This window comes from Silene latifolia, chromosome 8 (assembly GCF_048544455.1).
Source record: "Silene latifolia isolate original U9 population chromosome 8, ASM4854445v1, whole genome shotgun sequence".
NCBI classification, from domain to species: Eukaryota; Viridiplantae; Streptophyta; class Magnoliopsida; order Caryophyllales; family Caryophyllaceae; genus Silene; species Silene latifolia.
In genome coordinates, this window is record NC_133533.1 from 24,503,712 (window position 1) to 24,522,653 (window position 18,942).

Genomic DNA, 18,942 nt, shown 5'->3' on the forward strand with positions numbered 1-18,942 from the left:
CCATAGAACTCAAAAAAAAAAAAAAAATACACAAAAACTCTCTAAATATGAGATAGCACATCTGATGTACAATCCTTTTTCTCGAAAATCTATAATAATACTTCGAGCTTTTAGATATAAACATTTTACATGTTTTACTTGGAAAATTGGAATATATGGTTAAGCAAAATTAATTGACTGATTTAATACACTATACAACTATTTTGAGTGTTGACGACTTTCCTTAAGATGTTATAAGACTATGTGTATCAATGACATTTGATACTAAAAGACAAAAAAAATCATCATAAATTAATAATAAACAAATGTTTGGAAAGAAAAAATCACAACATTATGTTGCACTGCAACACTAAAATGTCACGTTTGTGTAAGAGTGTTACAAAAAAGATGTCAATAAAATATGGACAAGTGGCATGATAAAATATAAAAAATAATGAAATAAGTATGTCACACCAATGTTATGAATTGAGTAAGAAAAAGTAAGTATGAATATTATAAGAATTAGGGTTGATGTATTATGACATGGCGTGTGAAGAACTTTATATAAAGTTCTAATATTGCTATTGCTCTAATAAACTAATGTGAATAGTTTAGTAAAAATGGACCCAAATTTTGCCATGTTTTTTGTATAACAACAACTAACCATTGACAATGATTTGTGGTGTTTCTCCAACATTATCATGCAGCTTTGTCTTCGGTCCCCCACATTTGGTTCACTACTTCTTCCCTTCAAGATAATCTTATTGTATTTGTTTGTTATTTAGGGATGAAATGAAATTGATTGATCAATTTATGTGCTTCATCCTTTTAGTATGACTGATCGACATTAGTGTGTGTTATTTTTATTTCGTCAAAGTAAACAAGAGCAAACTCGAGTTTCTTACTTGCTAAACCAAGTTATGCTCTATCCTATTAAGGTTACGGGGAACAATAGTAAATGAAAATACAACGGAAAGATAGTGAAAATTGGTGAATGCCTTTGTACACGCTCTCTATACAATGGTGGAATTTTTTCCACCTCTAAGGGCTCCAACAATAAAACAATTGAAGTTTCAGTTGGATATACCCATCATATATGTTCCAAAAAAATGCACTTTTATTTTTGGGTTCTTTTTACTCTCTCACATAGCCAAGTACAAGATTTTTTTTTTTTTTTTGACAATAATGAACCGCATATATATATAAACTAGAAAGTATATAATATCAGCCAGTGGCCAAGCTAACTGACCAATGAACATACATACGAAGGAAACTACGAATTGTGCTCAACGTGTGGCGCAATTCGACTGGTACTGGCTTTGTGGAGGCCAGAACTGAAGATAATTTTTTTGACGTAACTCTGAAAGAAACGGAAGTTTGCGAAGCTGAGTGAGCTCTGTACATGGTGAGAAGTAGGCCTTTCGTCGAAGCTGCAAACACCGTGGAAGCCCTCACATTCTGAACAACTGGATTCCATGACAGCGTATCCAAAGAAGAAACATTGTAGCAATCCCTAAGAGATGACCTGTGAACAGGAATAAAGTAAGTAATTGCAGAAAAAGATTGAGCACAGTTTAAGGTTGGTATTGAAATCTTGGTAGGAGGTCTAGAAAAGGAAGGCCAAAACACTGCCAGCTGTGAATGAGATGCAAGAAGGTAGTCCGACAGATGTAAAATCTGAACCGGATCAAGACTACAATTGTCAAAGACGACCGAATTGCGAACCATCCAAATAGCCTTTATAATACAAAGAAAACGAAGGAGGCACTGATCAGCATTTGCAGTGACCCTGTGAAAAAAACCAATAAAATCTGCAAGCCATTGTTGCAGACAAACACCAGGGTTAGCAATCGAATAAATGCCAAGAGCCGAAGAAAGCCATACATGTCTAGAAACAGTACAAGAACGAAAAAGATGATCTAAAGACTCTGAAAAAGAGTGACAAAACACACAGGAGGTACTATACGCCTAATCAGAAGAGGGAACTTAGGAGAGCAACGAAGACCCCAAAGAACTTTCCAAGGAAAGGAAGAGTAAAACGAGGGAGAGCAGGAAAAGGACATATGGGATAACAAGAAATCGTATCCTGAGCGAACTGTATAGACTCCGTCTTCCGTGTATTTCCAGTAGAGGAAGTCATCAATATCAATATGAGGAGGTTCCATAGCGAAAATAGTTCTGGCACAAGGATGCTGAAACCAACGATAAACAGTACAAGGATTCCAATCACCAGAGTCAGAAAGCACATGAGAAAGAACATGCGTGGCAGTAGTTGCAGAAGTACGCACAGAGGGGGTAGACCCATTCACCCAAGGGCTGGTAAACAGGTCAACAGAGGAACCATTCCCAAGCTTCCATGCTAAACCAGGAGACAAAGCATTAGCCGCGCGACATAAACCAGACCATAAAAACGAAGGATGAGAGACCTTTGATCTTGAAGAAGGAATAGGAAGATCCTTCCTGTACTTGGGAACCATAAATTTTGATAATAAACCCGACGGCTGATGATGGATGCGCCAGAAATTTTTCATAAGAGTTGTCTGGTTTAATAAAGAGACAGATTTCAAACCAAGGCCTCCATTTGCACGAGGAAGCTGCAGATAATCCTGAGAAAGCCGGTGAATAGATCTATGACGAACATCTTTGCGCCACCAAAAAGCCACAATCAAAGAGTCAATCTTCTTACATATTCCAATGGGAAAAGGAATAGAAGCCATCAAAAACCGGATGGATCCCAAAATAATAGTGTTGATAATAAGCAGCTTACAGGGCTGGCTGAGGTGTAGAGAAGACCAGGCTAGGATGCGACTTGTAAGTCTATCCACCAAAGGTCGAAACACAAGAGACTTCTTAGAAGGAATATCGACAGGGACACCCAAATAATTCCCAAAACAATCAGATATTCGCATCTTCAGAATGGACGCCATGTGGGACCTAAAATCAGGCTGTGCATTTGGATTGAATTTAATAAAAGACTTATCCAAATTTATCATTTGACCAGACGCAAGCTCAAAGCACCGAAGCAAATCCCTTAGAGTCTCAAAAGCAGATGGAGTTGCCTTACAACAAATAAAAGCATCGTCAGCATAAAACAGATGTGTGATAGGGGGAGCGTACCGAGAAATCTTAAGTCCATTTAACGCAGTAGACTTCTCTGTTGTACGCAGCTGGCAAGAGAGAATTTCTATACACATGATAAACACATAAGGTGAAAGTGGATCACCTTGCCTCAGGCCACAAGAAGGTTTAAAGGTACTAGAAGGCTCGCCGTTGATAATGATATTATATGTGACAGTTGAAATACATTCCCAAATAATATCTTGCCAGAAGACTGGGAAGCCGAATTTCTTCAAAATTGCAATAAGGAATGTCCATGAAACACGGTCGAAAGCTTTATGCATAACAAGCTTCAGAGCAGCATAAGAAACGAATCCTTTCTTCATATTATTAAGATAATGCATAATCTCGTGAGTAATAACACAGCTGTCTGACATAAGCCGAGAAGAGACAAAAGCCTGTTGAGATTCCGAAACAATTGATGAAATAACAAGCTTGAGGCGATTAGCAAGACACTTGGAAGCAAGCCGGTAAATAACATTGCAGAGAATGATAGGACGGTACTGAGAGATCTGCTCCGGTTTCTCAACTTTAGGGATGAGAATAATATGAGTGTTGTTCCATTCTTTCAACATAACACCGGAGTTAAGGAAACGAAGAAGAGCCAAAGTAACCAACTGACCAATCTGGGGCCAAAACATCTGGAAAAACTCTGGGGTAATGTCGTCAGGGCCAGGTGATTTGGAACCATCCATACCATTGGGAGCATGTATAATATCATGTTCCGTGAAAGGAGCAGATAGCAGTAAACGGTCGCTTGAGCTGAGCACTGGAAGATCAAGTGAGTCAAGCAAAGGGGCAATAAAACCTCGAGGCGAGCCAGGATCTTGAGGAGGGGTTGCACCCAAAAGAGATTGAAAAAAAAAGAAGTAATTTCCAACGAAATCTGTGCTGGAGTAAAAAGCCATTCTCCAGAGCTAGAAAGGAAAGCAAGGATACGCTGATGAGAAGCGCGTTGTTTGACGCGGGAATATAAGAACCGCGACGGGAGACCATCGAGAATTTCATTCTTCAACTTAGCCTGTTGTAACCCGTAAGCATGCTGTATCTTCAGAAGGTGAAGTTGTGCAAAACGAACATGTTGAAAAGTTGTTGCTGAATGAACATCCACAATCTCCGTACTAGAGAAATGTGTTGTACGTTGAATCTCCGACCAGTTAATGCCATGGGACAGGCGATGATGAATCATCCATTGCATTATAGAAAAGCGAACAGAAGCAACGCGGCGAGATAAAACATACATAGGAGAACCAGTAACAGGTAGCTGCCACGCACAATCAACGATATGGGCAATCTCGGGTGAATTGAAACACCAGTTATCAAGACGATATGGGCGTCTGCAGGTCCTTGAAGGATGAAAAAACTTGAGTATAATTGGAGCGTGATCCGAAACAAGAATTGGAAGATGCATGAGAGATGCGGCAGGGAAAAGATGTAGCCATTCAGTGTTAGCATAAGCTCGATCAAGGCGTTCCATAATTAGTTGATCATCAGATCTATTATTCAACCAAGTATAAAGGGGACCAAAGAAAGGAACGTCAAGCAAAGAATTGTCAAAGCGCCAGTTGGTGAAATCCTGTTGACCGCGAATGGCATGTGAACCACCTAATTTATCCGAATGCATTTTAACCTGATTAAAATCGCCAAGAATTAGAAAGGGGGACAGACCCGAAATTAAATCTAAAATAGTATTCCATAAAGATTGACGCAGTTTGATACAAGGTTCACCATAGATAAACATAACATACATATCATGCTTTGTACATCCATTATTTACATCTAAACATAATTTACACAAAATAAAACGAGGGTGAATACTAATAGAACTAAGTACAACAGAGTCATCCCAACGCAAAAGTAGACCCCCACTATGTCCATCTGAATCAATGCCACAAAAATTAGGGAGTCCAAGATGGGCTGTCTTAGAGGCAGCAGATGCTAAAGAAGTCATAGTTTCTTGCAAAAAAAAAAAAAATGGACGGATGATATTGCTGGATACACCAAAATAAAAAAGGAATTGTAGGATCATCCATCTCTCCTAATCCCCGACAATTCCAGGCAAAAGTAGTCATCGGAAACCGGGTGGCGAATTAAGGTCCGCCACCAGACCTGTCGCTGTCAAACCTGCATCTCTGTAACAGTACAAAAGAGAAAACGGTAAGGGATGCGAAACGAAGTGTAACACCCCCATACTCCAAGTGCCTTACCAGGACCACTCAGGTATAAAGATGCTACCATCTCGGTTGCCCGAGGCAATGATAATCATAAGACAATAACGAAACAATATTTAAATAGTATAACTTTAGTGAAAGGTTACAAACCAAAACCCAAATACCAAAATACGGTTACATGTTCTCAAACAAACTGTCTACTCAGCTAAAAGAAATGTTTATTAAACTAATCATGCTACAGCGGAAGACTCTATCATCTGACGATGGCACATCCCAGCTATCCCCTGTAAATCGACTCATACCTGCTCAACAACTGCTCACCATCCCCGAATGGATCACCACAGTTTTTAAAACAATAAACGGGGTCAGTACTAATCACACAATTTATATAAACCAACGACACAGTAAATAAACAGCTCAATCATCACAGATAAACTCCGAACTCCAATCCCAACTCCACAATCCTGACTACACACTAAAGTGTGTAGCCCTGCCAAAGTGCCCATCGCAACAGGTCACTCCACGCCGCCAGTGGGGGACCGCAGCCGTACCCACCAAATCCCCGCTCATCTCCGTCGAGCGATAAACCCAAATCCATTAATGTGCACATCCCTTCTGTGACGGGTTCCACAGAAGGCGAATAATGGGCGTGAAGCCACTCCCGCAAGTGACTCCACTCAGCCAGGGATGCGCCCCGAAGAACACAGACAGATACAAACAATCACAACTACTATCAACAACCAAATCCAACAATCGTCACAGTACGAGTATGATAATATTCAACAACCACAAAACACCAACAACACATTATGGGACTAATACTGAGTAGGGAAACTCTACCTGGAAAGCAACACAGTCAGACGGTCTCAACAGCTGATATCAAAAGGCTTCTTCTACGAATCCTCCTCCTAACATACAAACATATAATCACTACCAATCACGAAATACAACAAAACTCCCAAATCCCCAAATTAGGGTTTAACTAACTTTAACGAAATACTATAAAAACGGTACGTAGATCTTACCCTCGACGCAAGGATCACAAAGGTATAAAGAAAGGTGAAATCCGACATTCCAAGCTCCGGGATTTGCCAACAATGCGATTGATGCGAAGAACGTAGTTTGTTTTCTCTTTGAAAGTGATTAGGTTTATAAAAGTGTTTAAATAAAGTGACGGAAGTAATTATATACCAAATCGCATTATTAACAAAACCCGACAAATCATCCCCCCGTAAACCGGCTACTCGATCGAGTAGCTGAGATACTCGATCGAGTGCCCCCTACTCGATCGAGTATCAAGGTTACTCGATCGAGTACCCAACAGGTCAGAAACTATTTTAAAATGCAACACACCCTTACTCGACAGAGTAAGGCCCACTCGATAGAGTACCCAGAGACTCATAAAACCGTAGTATTACAGTCTTCTCTCCTTAAAAAGAACTTCGTCCCTGAAGTTCAAACCACAACAAAACAAAGACACACACTACAGCACACCCGACTTAACCACCAAAACAAAAATCAACATAAAACATGTTACTAACCCAAACTCAACCCGACTCAACCACAACAAACATACCGACATAACATGAAAAGGTATAAAAAGCTCTTAAAAACTCTTCGTGATCATCTCATACTCCCCTAAAAGAAACAAGGTTACGTCCCAGTAACCATACATACCTGATCAAAAAGGAAAGGGTAACGCTCTCTCATGGCCTCCTCTGCCTCCCATGTAGCTTCCTCAGACTCGTGGTTAGACCAAAGGATCTTAAGCAAAACTGTCTCACCACTCCTAGTCTTCCTAAAGTTCCGGTCAAGAATCTGCTTAGGCACCTCAAGATATGACAAAGACTCATCTAGCTCTAAGCTCTCTGCCTCTAACACATCTGACGGGTCACTCACATACTTTCGCAACTGAGATACATGAAACACATTATGCACTCTCTCTAACGCAGCTGGTAAAGCCAGACGATATGCAACCTCTCCAACCCGCTCTAAGATCTCATAAGCCCGATGAACTTCTGACTCAGCTTGCCTTTCTTCCCAAATCTCATAACCCCACGCATAGGAGACACTTTCAGAAGAACCTTATCCCCAACCTGAAACTCTATATCCCGGCGATGTAGATCTGCATAACTCTTTTGCCTATCCTGAGCCGCTCTCATCCTTTCCCTGATCATCTTAATCTGCTCAACCATCTCATGCACCATCTCTGGTCCTAGAACCATATCCGCAGCACTGTCGTCCCAACAAATCGGACTCCTACATCTCCTCCCATATAAAGCCTCGAACGGTGCCATACCAATACTAGTGTGATAGCTGTTGTTGTAAGAAAACTCTATCAAATCCAACCTCTGTTCCCAGCTACCACCAAAGTCCATCACACAAGCTCGCAACATATCCTCAAGAGTCTTGATCGTTCTCTCAGTCTGACCGTCTGTCGCAAGATGAAACGCTGTACTCATCTTCAAAGTTGTTCCCAAAGATTCCTGCAACTCTTTCCAAAACCTTGAGATAAATCTCGCATCTCTGTCAGATACTATGTCCTTAGGAACTCCATGTAACTTAAGCACATTCTTCCGATAAGCCATAGCTAATTGTGCCTTAGTCCATGTATCTTTCATTGGCACAACGTGAGCTGACTTGGCCAGTCGATCCACTATTACCCATATCATGTTGTTACCCTGTTGACTCTTTGGCAAACCCACGATAAAATCCATAGAAATGGATTCCCACTTCCACTCAGGTACCTCTAAAGACTGAATCTTACCTTGTGGTCGTCGTTGTTCCCCTTTAACTCTCTGGCATGTCAAACAACGGGCCACAAACTCAGCTGTTTCCTTCTTCATCCCCAGGCCACCAAAACGTGTTCTTTAAATCCTTGTACAGCTTGTCACCACCTGGATGTACTGAATACGGTGTACAATGTGCCTCTGTCATGATTGTCTTTTTCAGCTCCTCATCATTAGGGACACACCACCTACCGTCAAATCTCAAACTACCATCTGTGTGAATAGAGAATCGAGACACTGTCCCTTTCTCTACTCCAGCTCTCCACTCAACCATCTTAGGATCCAACGCCTGTTTTCCTCGAATATCATCATAAAGATCAGGCTGCACTGTCAAATCTCCCATGGCATCCCCTCTCTGCATCATATGTATCCCAAACCTCCCCACCTCATCTCTCAACCTCATCAAAGATAAAGCTGTACACAAAGAATGTACACTCTTCCTACTCAAAGCATCTACAACAACATTTGCATTCTCTTCATGGTAGATAATATCCATGTCATAATCGCCAATCAGCTCCATCCACCTCCTTTGTCTCATGTTCAACTCCTTTTGAGTGAAGATGTACTTGAGACTCTTATGATCCGAAAATACCTTAAAGGTCGCCCCATAAAGGTAATGTCTCCATATCTTGAGAGCAAACACCGCTGCACCCAACTCCAGATCATGTGTAGGGTAGTTCTTCTCATACGGTTTCAATTGCCTAGAAGCATAAGCAATCACCTTACCGTTCTGCATCAACACACATCCCAACCCGTTCTTTGAGGCATCTGTATAAACCTCAAAGTTTTCGATCCCTTCAGGCAATGCTAAGATAGGAGCTGTGGTCAAACGCTCCTTTAATGTTTGGAACGCCGTCTCACAACTCTCATCCCAACGAAACCTGATCTCTTTCCTCATCAACGCTGTCATAGGTCTATCAATCTTAGAGAAATCTTTCACGAACCGTCTGTAGTATCCAGCTAAACCCAAGAAAATCCTGATCTCAGCAACATTCTTTGGTACTTCCCACTTTGTCACTGCCTCAATCTTTACCGGATCCACATCTACCCCATCCTTAGAGATTACATGCCCCAGAAAAGCAACTTTCTCTAACCAGAACTCACACTTGGACAGCTTAGCATATAACTCATGCTCCCTCAAAATCTGCAACACAATCCTTAGATGCTCCTCATGCTCCTCCTTAGGATTGGAGTAGACTAAGATGTCATCGATAAAGACCACTACAAACTTGTCCAAAAACTGTCTGAAGATTCTGTTCATCAAATCCATAAACACAGCCGGTGCATTAGATAACCCAAACGGCATCACCACATACTCATAATGGCCATACCTCGACGTGAAAGCTGTCTTTGGTATGTCCACCTCTCTAATCTTCACCTGATGGTACCCCGACCTCAAATCAATCTTGGAAAAGACTGATGCACCACTCAACTGATCAAACAGGTCATCTATCCTTGGCAAAGGATACTTGTTCTTCACCGTCACTCGGTTCAGCTCCCTGTAGTCTATGCACAACCTCAAACTCCCATCTTTCTTCTTCACAAAAAGAACTGGTGCTCCCCATGGCGATACACTAGGTTTAATGTATCCCTTCTCTATCAGATCATCCAACTGTTTCCTGAGCTCCTTCATCTCCTTAGGACCCATCCGGTACGGTGCCTTAGAGATTGGCCCCGTCCCCGGTTTCAACTCAACCGTGAAATCTATCTCCCTCTTCGGCGGTAACCCCGGAATCTCCTCTGGAAAAACATCTGCAAACTCTCCCACCACTGGTATCTGATCAACTGTCGGACTCTCTATCCGGTCATCTCTCACATGGCACAAGATCAAAGGGCATCCCTTCCTCAGATAGGACTTCAAGGTAACAGCTGCAATCAACTTAACTTTGGGTTTGACCACAAACCCACGGTAAGACACACTAACACCCTTAGGACCTCTCAAAGACACTTTCTTTTGATGACAGTCTATCTTAGCTTTATACTTTCCCAACTAATCCATCCCGACTATCATCTCAAAACCGTCAAAAGGAAACTCTAGCAAGTCTACAGGTAGATCAACTTGCCCAACTATCATAGTACATCCCTATAAAACTTCCCACATGATACAGACTCACCCGAAGGTATAAAAACTTTCTCACTTACAGACTCATATACCCTCAAACCCAACCGTTTAACATGACTCGAAGATACAAACGACTGAGACGCCCCCGAATCAAACAAAACAAAGGTATGAATACCGTTAACAAGAAAAGTACCAGTGATAACATGTGCATCATCCTCAGCTGCTTTCTTGTCCATCATGAACAGCTTTCCACTGGTCTTCTGTCCACCTCCCTGGACAGTACTGGCTGATGTGGTCGGTTTAGCACCCGACCCCTGATTGTTGTTGTTGTTCGTAGCAGGTTTCTGATAAGAATTACCGCCATTGCGGTTACCTCCACCCTGATAGCTCTGACTTCCCCGGTTAGACCATGACCCAGATGGTCTATTGCTCGCATAACTCTGTGCCGGCCCCTGAGAGTAGCTCCTCTGAGCCGATCTCTGAAAAGCTCCAGGTAAACTCGTACACTCATGTCTGTTGTGGCCTAAACCGCCACAACCATAGCAGGTCATCCCCCAACTACCACTACCACTCACACGGCCACGCCCAAAGGAAGCCCCAAAGATGAACCCCGACCCGAAGAAAACGCTCTAGCCTCGATTGTGGTTGCCTTTCTTATGGCTAGATTGGCCACCACCTTCACTCTCAGCCTTTCTTTTCTCAATCGCTCTCTCCGAGCCATCTTCACCAACCTCTCGGCTCTCCCGGCCCTCTCATAAGCTTCCTTAACATCGTAAGGACTCCCACGGGTAGCTTATCCACGATCCGAGGGGTCAACCCCTCTCAAACCTCGGGCCGCTAGGTTCTCCTCACTCAAACCCATGTCCTCAAAGCATACCTAGACTTCTCATTAAACTGCTTGTAGTACTCAGCCACTGACATGTCAGATGTCATCCTAAACCCATCAAACTCCTCCCTCAGCTTACTCCTCACATGCTCAGGTACAAAATCCTTCCCCATAGCTCTCCGAAACTCTTCCCAAGGTATAGCAGGTAAGCCCTGCTTCGTGTACATCTCCCTAGAACTTACCTTCACTTTATCCCACCACTCACCAGCTGCTTCCCTCAGGTAGAACGCAGCTTGCTCTACTCTCATCTCATCAGGACAGTGTACCAGGTCCAGTATGTTCTCCATCTCACGATGCCAGTTGTCAAGAAGATTAGGCTCCCCAGTCCCCTTGTACTCTTTTGGGTTAAACCTCGCTATATAAAGGCTGATCTTGGAGTGGTCAAACTCCTTATCCTTTCCCACTCTCTTTAGGGCCTCAGTAAGAGCATCTTGGTGCTCCAACATCTTAACTACATCGTCGATGTTCATGCTCTCAACTCTCGCATACAAGGCGTTTCTCTTGGGCGGCATCTTGAAACTATATAAGAAAGGGTAGATATAAACATACGCACTAAAACCTCAAAACACGAAAGCAGACTGCCCAGAACACACTCGATCGAGTGCCTAAACCTACTCGATCGAGTAGAGGCTACTCGATCGAGTGCCCACCATACTCGATCGAGTGTCCCGACATCAGACCCGAAACAGACCTTCTGATCTCTAACATACTCGACCGAGTAGCACAGCTACTCGGTTGAGTGACCCCCTACTCGATCGAGTGCCCTATGTACTCGATCGAGTGCCCAAAAACACGATTCTGGTTATGAAAACGTCAATTACCCACTCGATCGAGTCAAACCCACTCGACCGAGTACTTCACCTACTCGATCGAGTACCCCCTACTCGATCGAGTCATGCTGACTCATATATACTACCCGCATGTTATCTCACATATACCAACATACTATACAACTTTATAAACTCAACATTATAATATAGTTAGGCATGCAATTCTACACAACTCTTCATATGATCAACAAAACAACTATTTCATGTTATCAAATGCCACATAATAAACATCCAACATGCTTCTTATTCAAACAACATTTTCATATACTTCACCAACCTTTCATTCACAATTTCAATCTTCTACTCCCAACATCCAACAATTCACAACATATATCGTTACATTACATACAAACTAGCAAACATCACATACGACCTTGACATATACCCCCCATGTGACCGGTTCAAAATTGTAGGGCGAGTTCGCGACTTTAGGACGTCTCCCAAGTCTTTGCATTAGCTCCTACAACCTTTACCCCCGGGTTCATTTTAATTGACTCCCTATGTTCATTAGATTCATTGGTTACAGGTTTCAGGATCGTCGCTCTGATACCATTTTGTAACACCCCCATACTCCAAGTGCCTTACCAGGACCACTCAGATATAAAGATGCTACCATCTCGGTTGCCCGAGGCAATGATAATCATAATACAATAACGAAACAACATTTAAATAGTATAACTTTAGTGAAAGGTTACAAACCAAAACAAAAATACCAAAATACGGTTACATGTTCTGAAACCAACTGTCTACTCAGCTAAAAGAAATGTTTATTAAACTAATCATGCTACAGCGGAAGACTCTATCATCTGACGGTGGCACATCCCAGCTATCCTGTGTAAATCGACTCATACCTGCTCAACAACTGCTCACCATCCCCGAATGGATCACCATAGTGTTTAAAACAATAAACGGGGTTAGTGATGTGACCATAATTAGCGCATATTTATCCCCCGAATTAGCCTTGTTCCCATGCTTTTTAGTGCATATTTGGGTCATTTGTTGTCTTTAGTTCTTTGTTTTGCATATTCTTTGAGATTTTGATCCCTTGGTAGGAAAGGAGTGCAAATCTTGCATTTTCATGGCAAAACGAGACTAAATTGATTGATTTCAATGACCAAGCATCAAGGAGAGACAAGATTAGAAGGCCTTTGTACATATGATAGTAGATGAGCAATGACGAGAAAGGATCCTTGCATCCCCGAGGAAATCCCCAAGGATTTTATGAAGAAAAGGGAAGAAAAGAAGAAGAAACGATGCTGAGCTACAATCCGAGCGGATTGTCCTGAATCCGCCCGTCCTCCACTAGCATAATCCGTGCGTCTTCCTTCAAAGACGCTCGGACAGCAGCCACATAATCCGCCCGGATTCCTTCGAAGACGCCCGTCTTCCCCTGCCTGAATCCGCCCGTCCCGACTCCAATACGCACGGATTCCAGTACAGCGAAATTTCGTCTTCTCCAAGCTACAAATAAAGAAGCCCTTCCTTCGAAAAATACCGGCTTCTCCCTGCTCAATCTAAAAAGTGTAATTACTAGTTTAGCCCTTAGTTAACCCTAATGCATCCACCTAATTTCCACTATAAATACCCCATTAGTCTAATTAGAAGGGCATGTTCTTCTTATCAATAATTAGAGTAGTTAATATCAATCAAATCCCTCTTTAGTTTTGTAATCAACAATTAATCAAGTTTTAATACAAGTTTTATTTCCTTAATCTCTCTTTTGTTCATCCTTTATTTTGGGTAATTGAAGATTATTTGGGTTATTATTGGGAGATTGACAACCTCTCAATCAAGCATCAAGTACTTCTTTTATTCTTTGCTTTATTATTGGAATCATTAGTAGGTATAATTCTCTTAATCCCTTTTTAATTATTGTTAATTACTTTCATTTGTTTATCATGTTTCCTTTTGTTGGTATGATTGACAACCTTGCTAGCATGATCAACATGATAATGAGTGAGTAGTGACCTAGCTAGGGTTAATGGGTAATTAGGGGAAACCAACATGGGGAATGATTCATGCTTAAATTAATATGCTTTCATGGTTTATTTGCTTGCTTGTTTTGATCTCAACTCATGTACATGTTATGTTTGATGAAATGTGAGCCTATGAATCCTTGCATTTTTTACCCATCACCTATCTTTTCAATGAGACTTGTAAGACATAAACCAACTCGAGTCTCATTAGACCATGCATGTTGTTGAGTAGGGAAGATTAAGTCGACTTGTAGGTGTTGTACAATCTAATCGATTCGGCTCCGGGACCCAAACTTTCCTAGGATTGTAAGATATAACCCAACTCAATCCATCACAACAATAATTGCTTGCTTATAATTTGAGAACATGTTTGTATGATCAATTCCCATGATTCCCCTATGACCCCATGACACCCTAGTGCTTTTTATCAATTGTTTACAACCCTTTTATTTCATCTTGCTTATTTACTTTCATTGCTTTTTAGTTAGTGACCTTCTACATCAACCCAAATTGTGACACCCCTAAGACATCACTAGTTTCAATAGAAATCTCATCTCAATTCCCGTCCCTTGGGATCCGACCTTTACTTGCCTCTTTACTAATTGTATAGTTCTTTGTGAAGCTATAAATTGTGTTTTGATTCGGACGTGACCCAACGACAACATCTATTCAATTGTGAACACGAAACGGACTCCGATAAAAAATGGCGCCGTTGCCGGGGACGGTGTTAACTTGATTTAGATTTTCTTATATTGTTATTAGTTGTGTCTTTCTTTGCCTTGGGGAAGTAAAACTTCTCAAGGTTTGTTCTAATTGTTTTAGAGTTGTTTGATATTTTGAATGTCTAGAAGGTCACAAGGTGATTTGTTACCTTTTGATCGTGAAATTGAAAGAACCTTGACAAACAATAGGAGATTTGCTAGGAGGAATTTGAGAGGTATTAGTGAGGTAGTGGATATTCAACCAACTATTGAGTTCATCAACCCTTTTGCAAGAGAAGGTGAGGAGAACCCAACACAAAATACCCCACAAAATCAACCTACAATGCCTAAGTTTTCATCACATTCCGTACCCACCGAGGAGAACCTACCCAATGGTACTCCTACACCACAACATTTGACCGGAAATTTTATTGCCAAATCCGCCTTTATCCAATTAGTCGAAAGGAGCCAATTTGGGGGGATGCCTAGTGAAGACCCTCATTCTCATATGGAAACCTTTTGTGACTATTGTGATGCGATTTCTCAAACCGGTGTGACTCAAGACCAAATTCGATGGGTCTTATTTCCTTTTTCTCTAATCGGCACCGTGAAACAATGGTTGAAGGGCCTTGATAAGGCCACTCTCGGAATTGATTCTTGGAAGAAGTTGGCTCTAGCTTTCTACAAAAAGTTCTACCCACCGGAAAAGACTAACATGCTAAGAGCTCAAATTACGGGTTTTAAGCAAAGGGATGAAGAATCTTTGTATGAAGCTTGGGAGCGGTTCAAAGGAATTTGTCGCTCATGTCCTCACCATGGACTTAGCGAGTGGTTCTTGGTACAACAATTTTGGAACGGTTTATATGAAGATTCAAGGAACATTCTCAACATGGGATCAAATGGAATGTTCACCGAAGTTGATGACAATCAAACATGGAACAATATTGAGGAAATGGCGGTCCATAACTCACAATATAGTAGACCTCGCAAGGCTACTAGAGGAGGAAGGCATGAAGTGGACTCCGTTACTCAATTGGGTGCTCAACTTAGTGCTCACATTGACACAATCAATTTGAAGTTTGAACAAGCTATGGCTAGACTTGAAGAAGCCTCAAAATCACCAAAGCATCATGTTAATGCCATGACGGCATCCTCATCAATCCAAAGTGGGATATGTGAGAATTGTGGAACTTTGGGACATGACCAAAGTGAATGTAGGGGGACAAATGAACAAGTGAATGCTTTCCAAGCATACAAGAGTGGTACCCCTTATTCCAACTATTACAATGAAAACACCAAATTCCATCTAAATCTCTCATACAAAAGCCAAAATGTTCAAAATCCTCAAACAACATACACCCCACCTCCCATGAGAAACCAAAATCAAAGACCCTTTTACAACCAAAACCAAGGTTACCAAAATCAAAATCCATACAATCACCAAAATGACCAAGGTTTTGATGTTCAAAAAGCGGTTCTCCAAATGCAAAAGAATCAACAAGAATTTTTCACTCAAATGCAAAAAGATAGTCAAGTAAAGGAAACCACCATCAACAACATTCTAGCTCACACCAAGATGTTGGAAACCCAATTGACTCAACTAGCATCTTCAAGCTCACAAAGACAAAAAGGGCAATTACCACCTCAAAGTAATCCCCCAAGGCATGAAACGATTAGTGCCATTCACTTGAGAAGTGGTACAAGGTATGAAGCACCGAAGAAGCAAGTTGAGGATGAAGTTGAGGAAGCTAGTGATAAGGAAGAAATTGTGCAAAACTCCAAAGATGGAGAATCATCAAAAGAAGAAATTTCAAAGAAAAATGAAGACAAGGTCAAGGAGAAGGAGCCCATTGTGATTAGACTTCCTTTTCCAAGTCGTCAAGCCAAGCCCAAATTTAATGACCAACTTGGAAAGTTTATGGAAATTGTGAAGAATTTGGAAGTCTCGATTCTTTTCACGGAATTAATCAATCACGTGCCGGCCTATGCGAAATACATGAAAGACATCCTCACAAAGAAGAAGTCGATCCGGAAGCTTGAGACTATCGCCTTCACTAAGGTGAGTAGTGCAATACTTCAAGGGAGTTCACCTCCAAAACTCAAGGATCCGGGAAGCTTCTCAATACCGTGTACCATTGGCGACACCACGATCAACAAAGCCTTATGTGATCTAGGGGCTAGTGTGAGTGTTATGCCGTACTCGGTGAGCAAAAAGTTGGGGATGGGAGAGCTTAAATGCACTAATATCACACTCCAAATGGCCGATAGATCGACGAAGACACCATTAGGGATATGGGAATATGTCCCCGTACGAATTGGGAAGTTTTTCATCCCGGTGGACTTTGTCATTGTTGATATGGAGGAAGATTCCAACATTCCAATCATTCTAGGAAGACCCTTCTTACACACCGCGGGTGCGGTGATTGATGTAAAACATGGAGAGCTCACTCTAGAAGTGGTAGATGAGAGTATAACTTTTAATCTTGACAAGACTATGAGAGCTCCCCGTTTACATGAACCGTGTTTTATGATCGATCATTATAGTCGGAAGGATGAAAGGAAGAAGTCGGAACTCCAATGGAAGAAGAAAATTGAAGATGCTCCATTCAAAGAGCAAGTGAATTGTGACAAGGAGAGCTTGCAAAGCTCATCAAAGACAAGCAATGAAGAAGAGGATGGCCTCATTGGCCAAGAAAAGAAATTGGGAGAATTGTCTCCATCAAATCAAGAGATTTTTAATGATCAACTTAATGAAGTTTGTGGTCTTTGGGACGACGAATTTGAAGGGATTTTTAATCCTTACATTGGTAATGCCATCGATCAAGACCGACAACAAGGGCCAAGGTCTATTGAAGACCTCTATCATGACAATGAACAAGCTTTTGATTACTTTTTCAAGGTGTTGAGCAACATCAACAACACCTTGGACATGCCCCCTTGACATCTCATCAAGAATGAGAGTTTGGTGGAGTCCTCCATAAACCACCATTTGTAAATATTTCTAACTCCCTAACTTGCATTTCAATTCTTATAATGCATTTTTGTTATTTTTGGATTTTTATACTTTGATCAAGACAATTATCATGATTTAGAGAAGTGAGGGAGGGACTAATAATTTCAATTAATGTGTAGTGCTTTAGCTTAGTGTGGGGATGGCAATTGCCTAGGCTATCCATGCTTTAGTAGTGCCCCCACAATGAAGAACACGAGATATGAAGAAGAATGGAAGAATGACAAGGGATATGCATTGTACACAGATGGAACTGAATCCGGGTACAAAGGGGTCGAATCCGAGCGGATTCAGCAGAATCCGCCCGTCTTCAAGCAATCCGGGCGTGTTGGGTAGAAGACGCACGTCCCTCTGAGCTGAACTTTTGAAATATTTTTGATTGTAAGCAAATCCGGGCGTCCTGCATTCAATCCGCCCGTCTTCAAAAATCCGCCCGTCTTGAAAGGAAGACGCCCGTCTTCTTGGCTGAGGAAAACAAGAAAAATCCTTTTAAAGGAATCCGCCCGTCTTCTGCAGAAGACGTCCGTCCCGTGTTTGCAAATCCGAGCATCTTCACTGAAAGACGCCCGTCTTTAGGCGAGTTTTTCCCAACCCAGAAAAGGCAGAATCCGCCCGTCTTGCCCCTGCATTTCAAATTTTTCGGGTTTTTATAAACCCCCTCCCACCTTCATTTCTTCATTCCTTCATTCATAACACTACTCATAACCCTCAAAACCTTCATCCTCTCCATCACAAAAACAAGATTCCTCAACAACATTTACCAAAATCAAATCAAAACATCCTTTTAACAACAAATCAATCACTCCTCTTTCAACAAAAATCAAAACCAAGCACAAAATCTTCAACCTTTGAGTCGATTTTTGAATTCATAAAGGCAAAGCCTTTCACCTTTAAATCGATTTGGGTACATTACAAATTGAAGATTTTTCACTCTTTTCTTGGTTTAATTCATCAATGGCAAGGACTAAGGGAGCAACAAAGGCAACAAAGGCAAAGGCACCAAAGGCAAAGACACTTTCATCAAGGCAAAAGAGTCTTCAAGCAAAGAAAGCATTGGCTATGGTGGTAGCTAGCCCAAACTTGGAAGTGCAACAACAACAACAACCTCCCATGGAAGCAACAACATCTACTACTCCGGAAATTGCTCAACTTTCAAATTATCCGGAGGTAATTTTCATTTCCAAATCCCATAGGGACACTTTTGCCAAGTTTGCTAGAAAATCATTTCAATCCACCAAGTTTATTTGTGAAGATACCTTAGAAAAATTGGGTGTCCTTGAACAAACTAGAGCCTTCTTTAAAGCCATGGGGTTGGTGAAATTGTTTGAATCAAAAGAATTGACATACCCCTCCCTTACCTTAGAATTTTTGAGTTCTTTGAAAGTTAACAAGGTTGAGACCATGGAGACCATCGAGTTTCG

General features: G+C 41.5%; 1 protein-coding gene and 1 non-coding gene across 2 annotated transcripts; both read right to left on the reverse strand.

The window, feature by feature from the left end:
- Positions 1 to 1,203: 1,203 nt before the first annotated feature.
- On the reverse strand, positions 1,204 to 5,047 carry LOC141594873 (uncharacterized). The gene is made up of 3 exons (XM_074414859.1): positions 4,077 to 5,047; positions 2,076 to 3,987; positions 1,204 to 1,947 (listed from the first exon to the last, which is right to left on the reverse strand). Exons 1-3 carry the CDS (start codon positions 5,045 to 5,047, stop codon positions 1,204 to 1,206), a joined length of 3,627 nt encoding a protein of 1,208 aa, XP_074270960.1.
- Positions 5,048 to 15,226: 10,179 nt separating this feature from the next.
- Positions 15,227 to 15,333, reverse strand: LOC141597600 (small nucleolar RNA R71). The gene has a single exon (XR_012522827.1). It is a non-coding gene; the product is annotated as a small nucleolar RNA R71 (small nucleolar RNA).
- Positions 15,334 to 18,942: the final 3,609 nt, after the last annotated feature.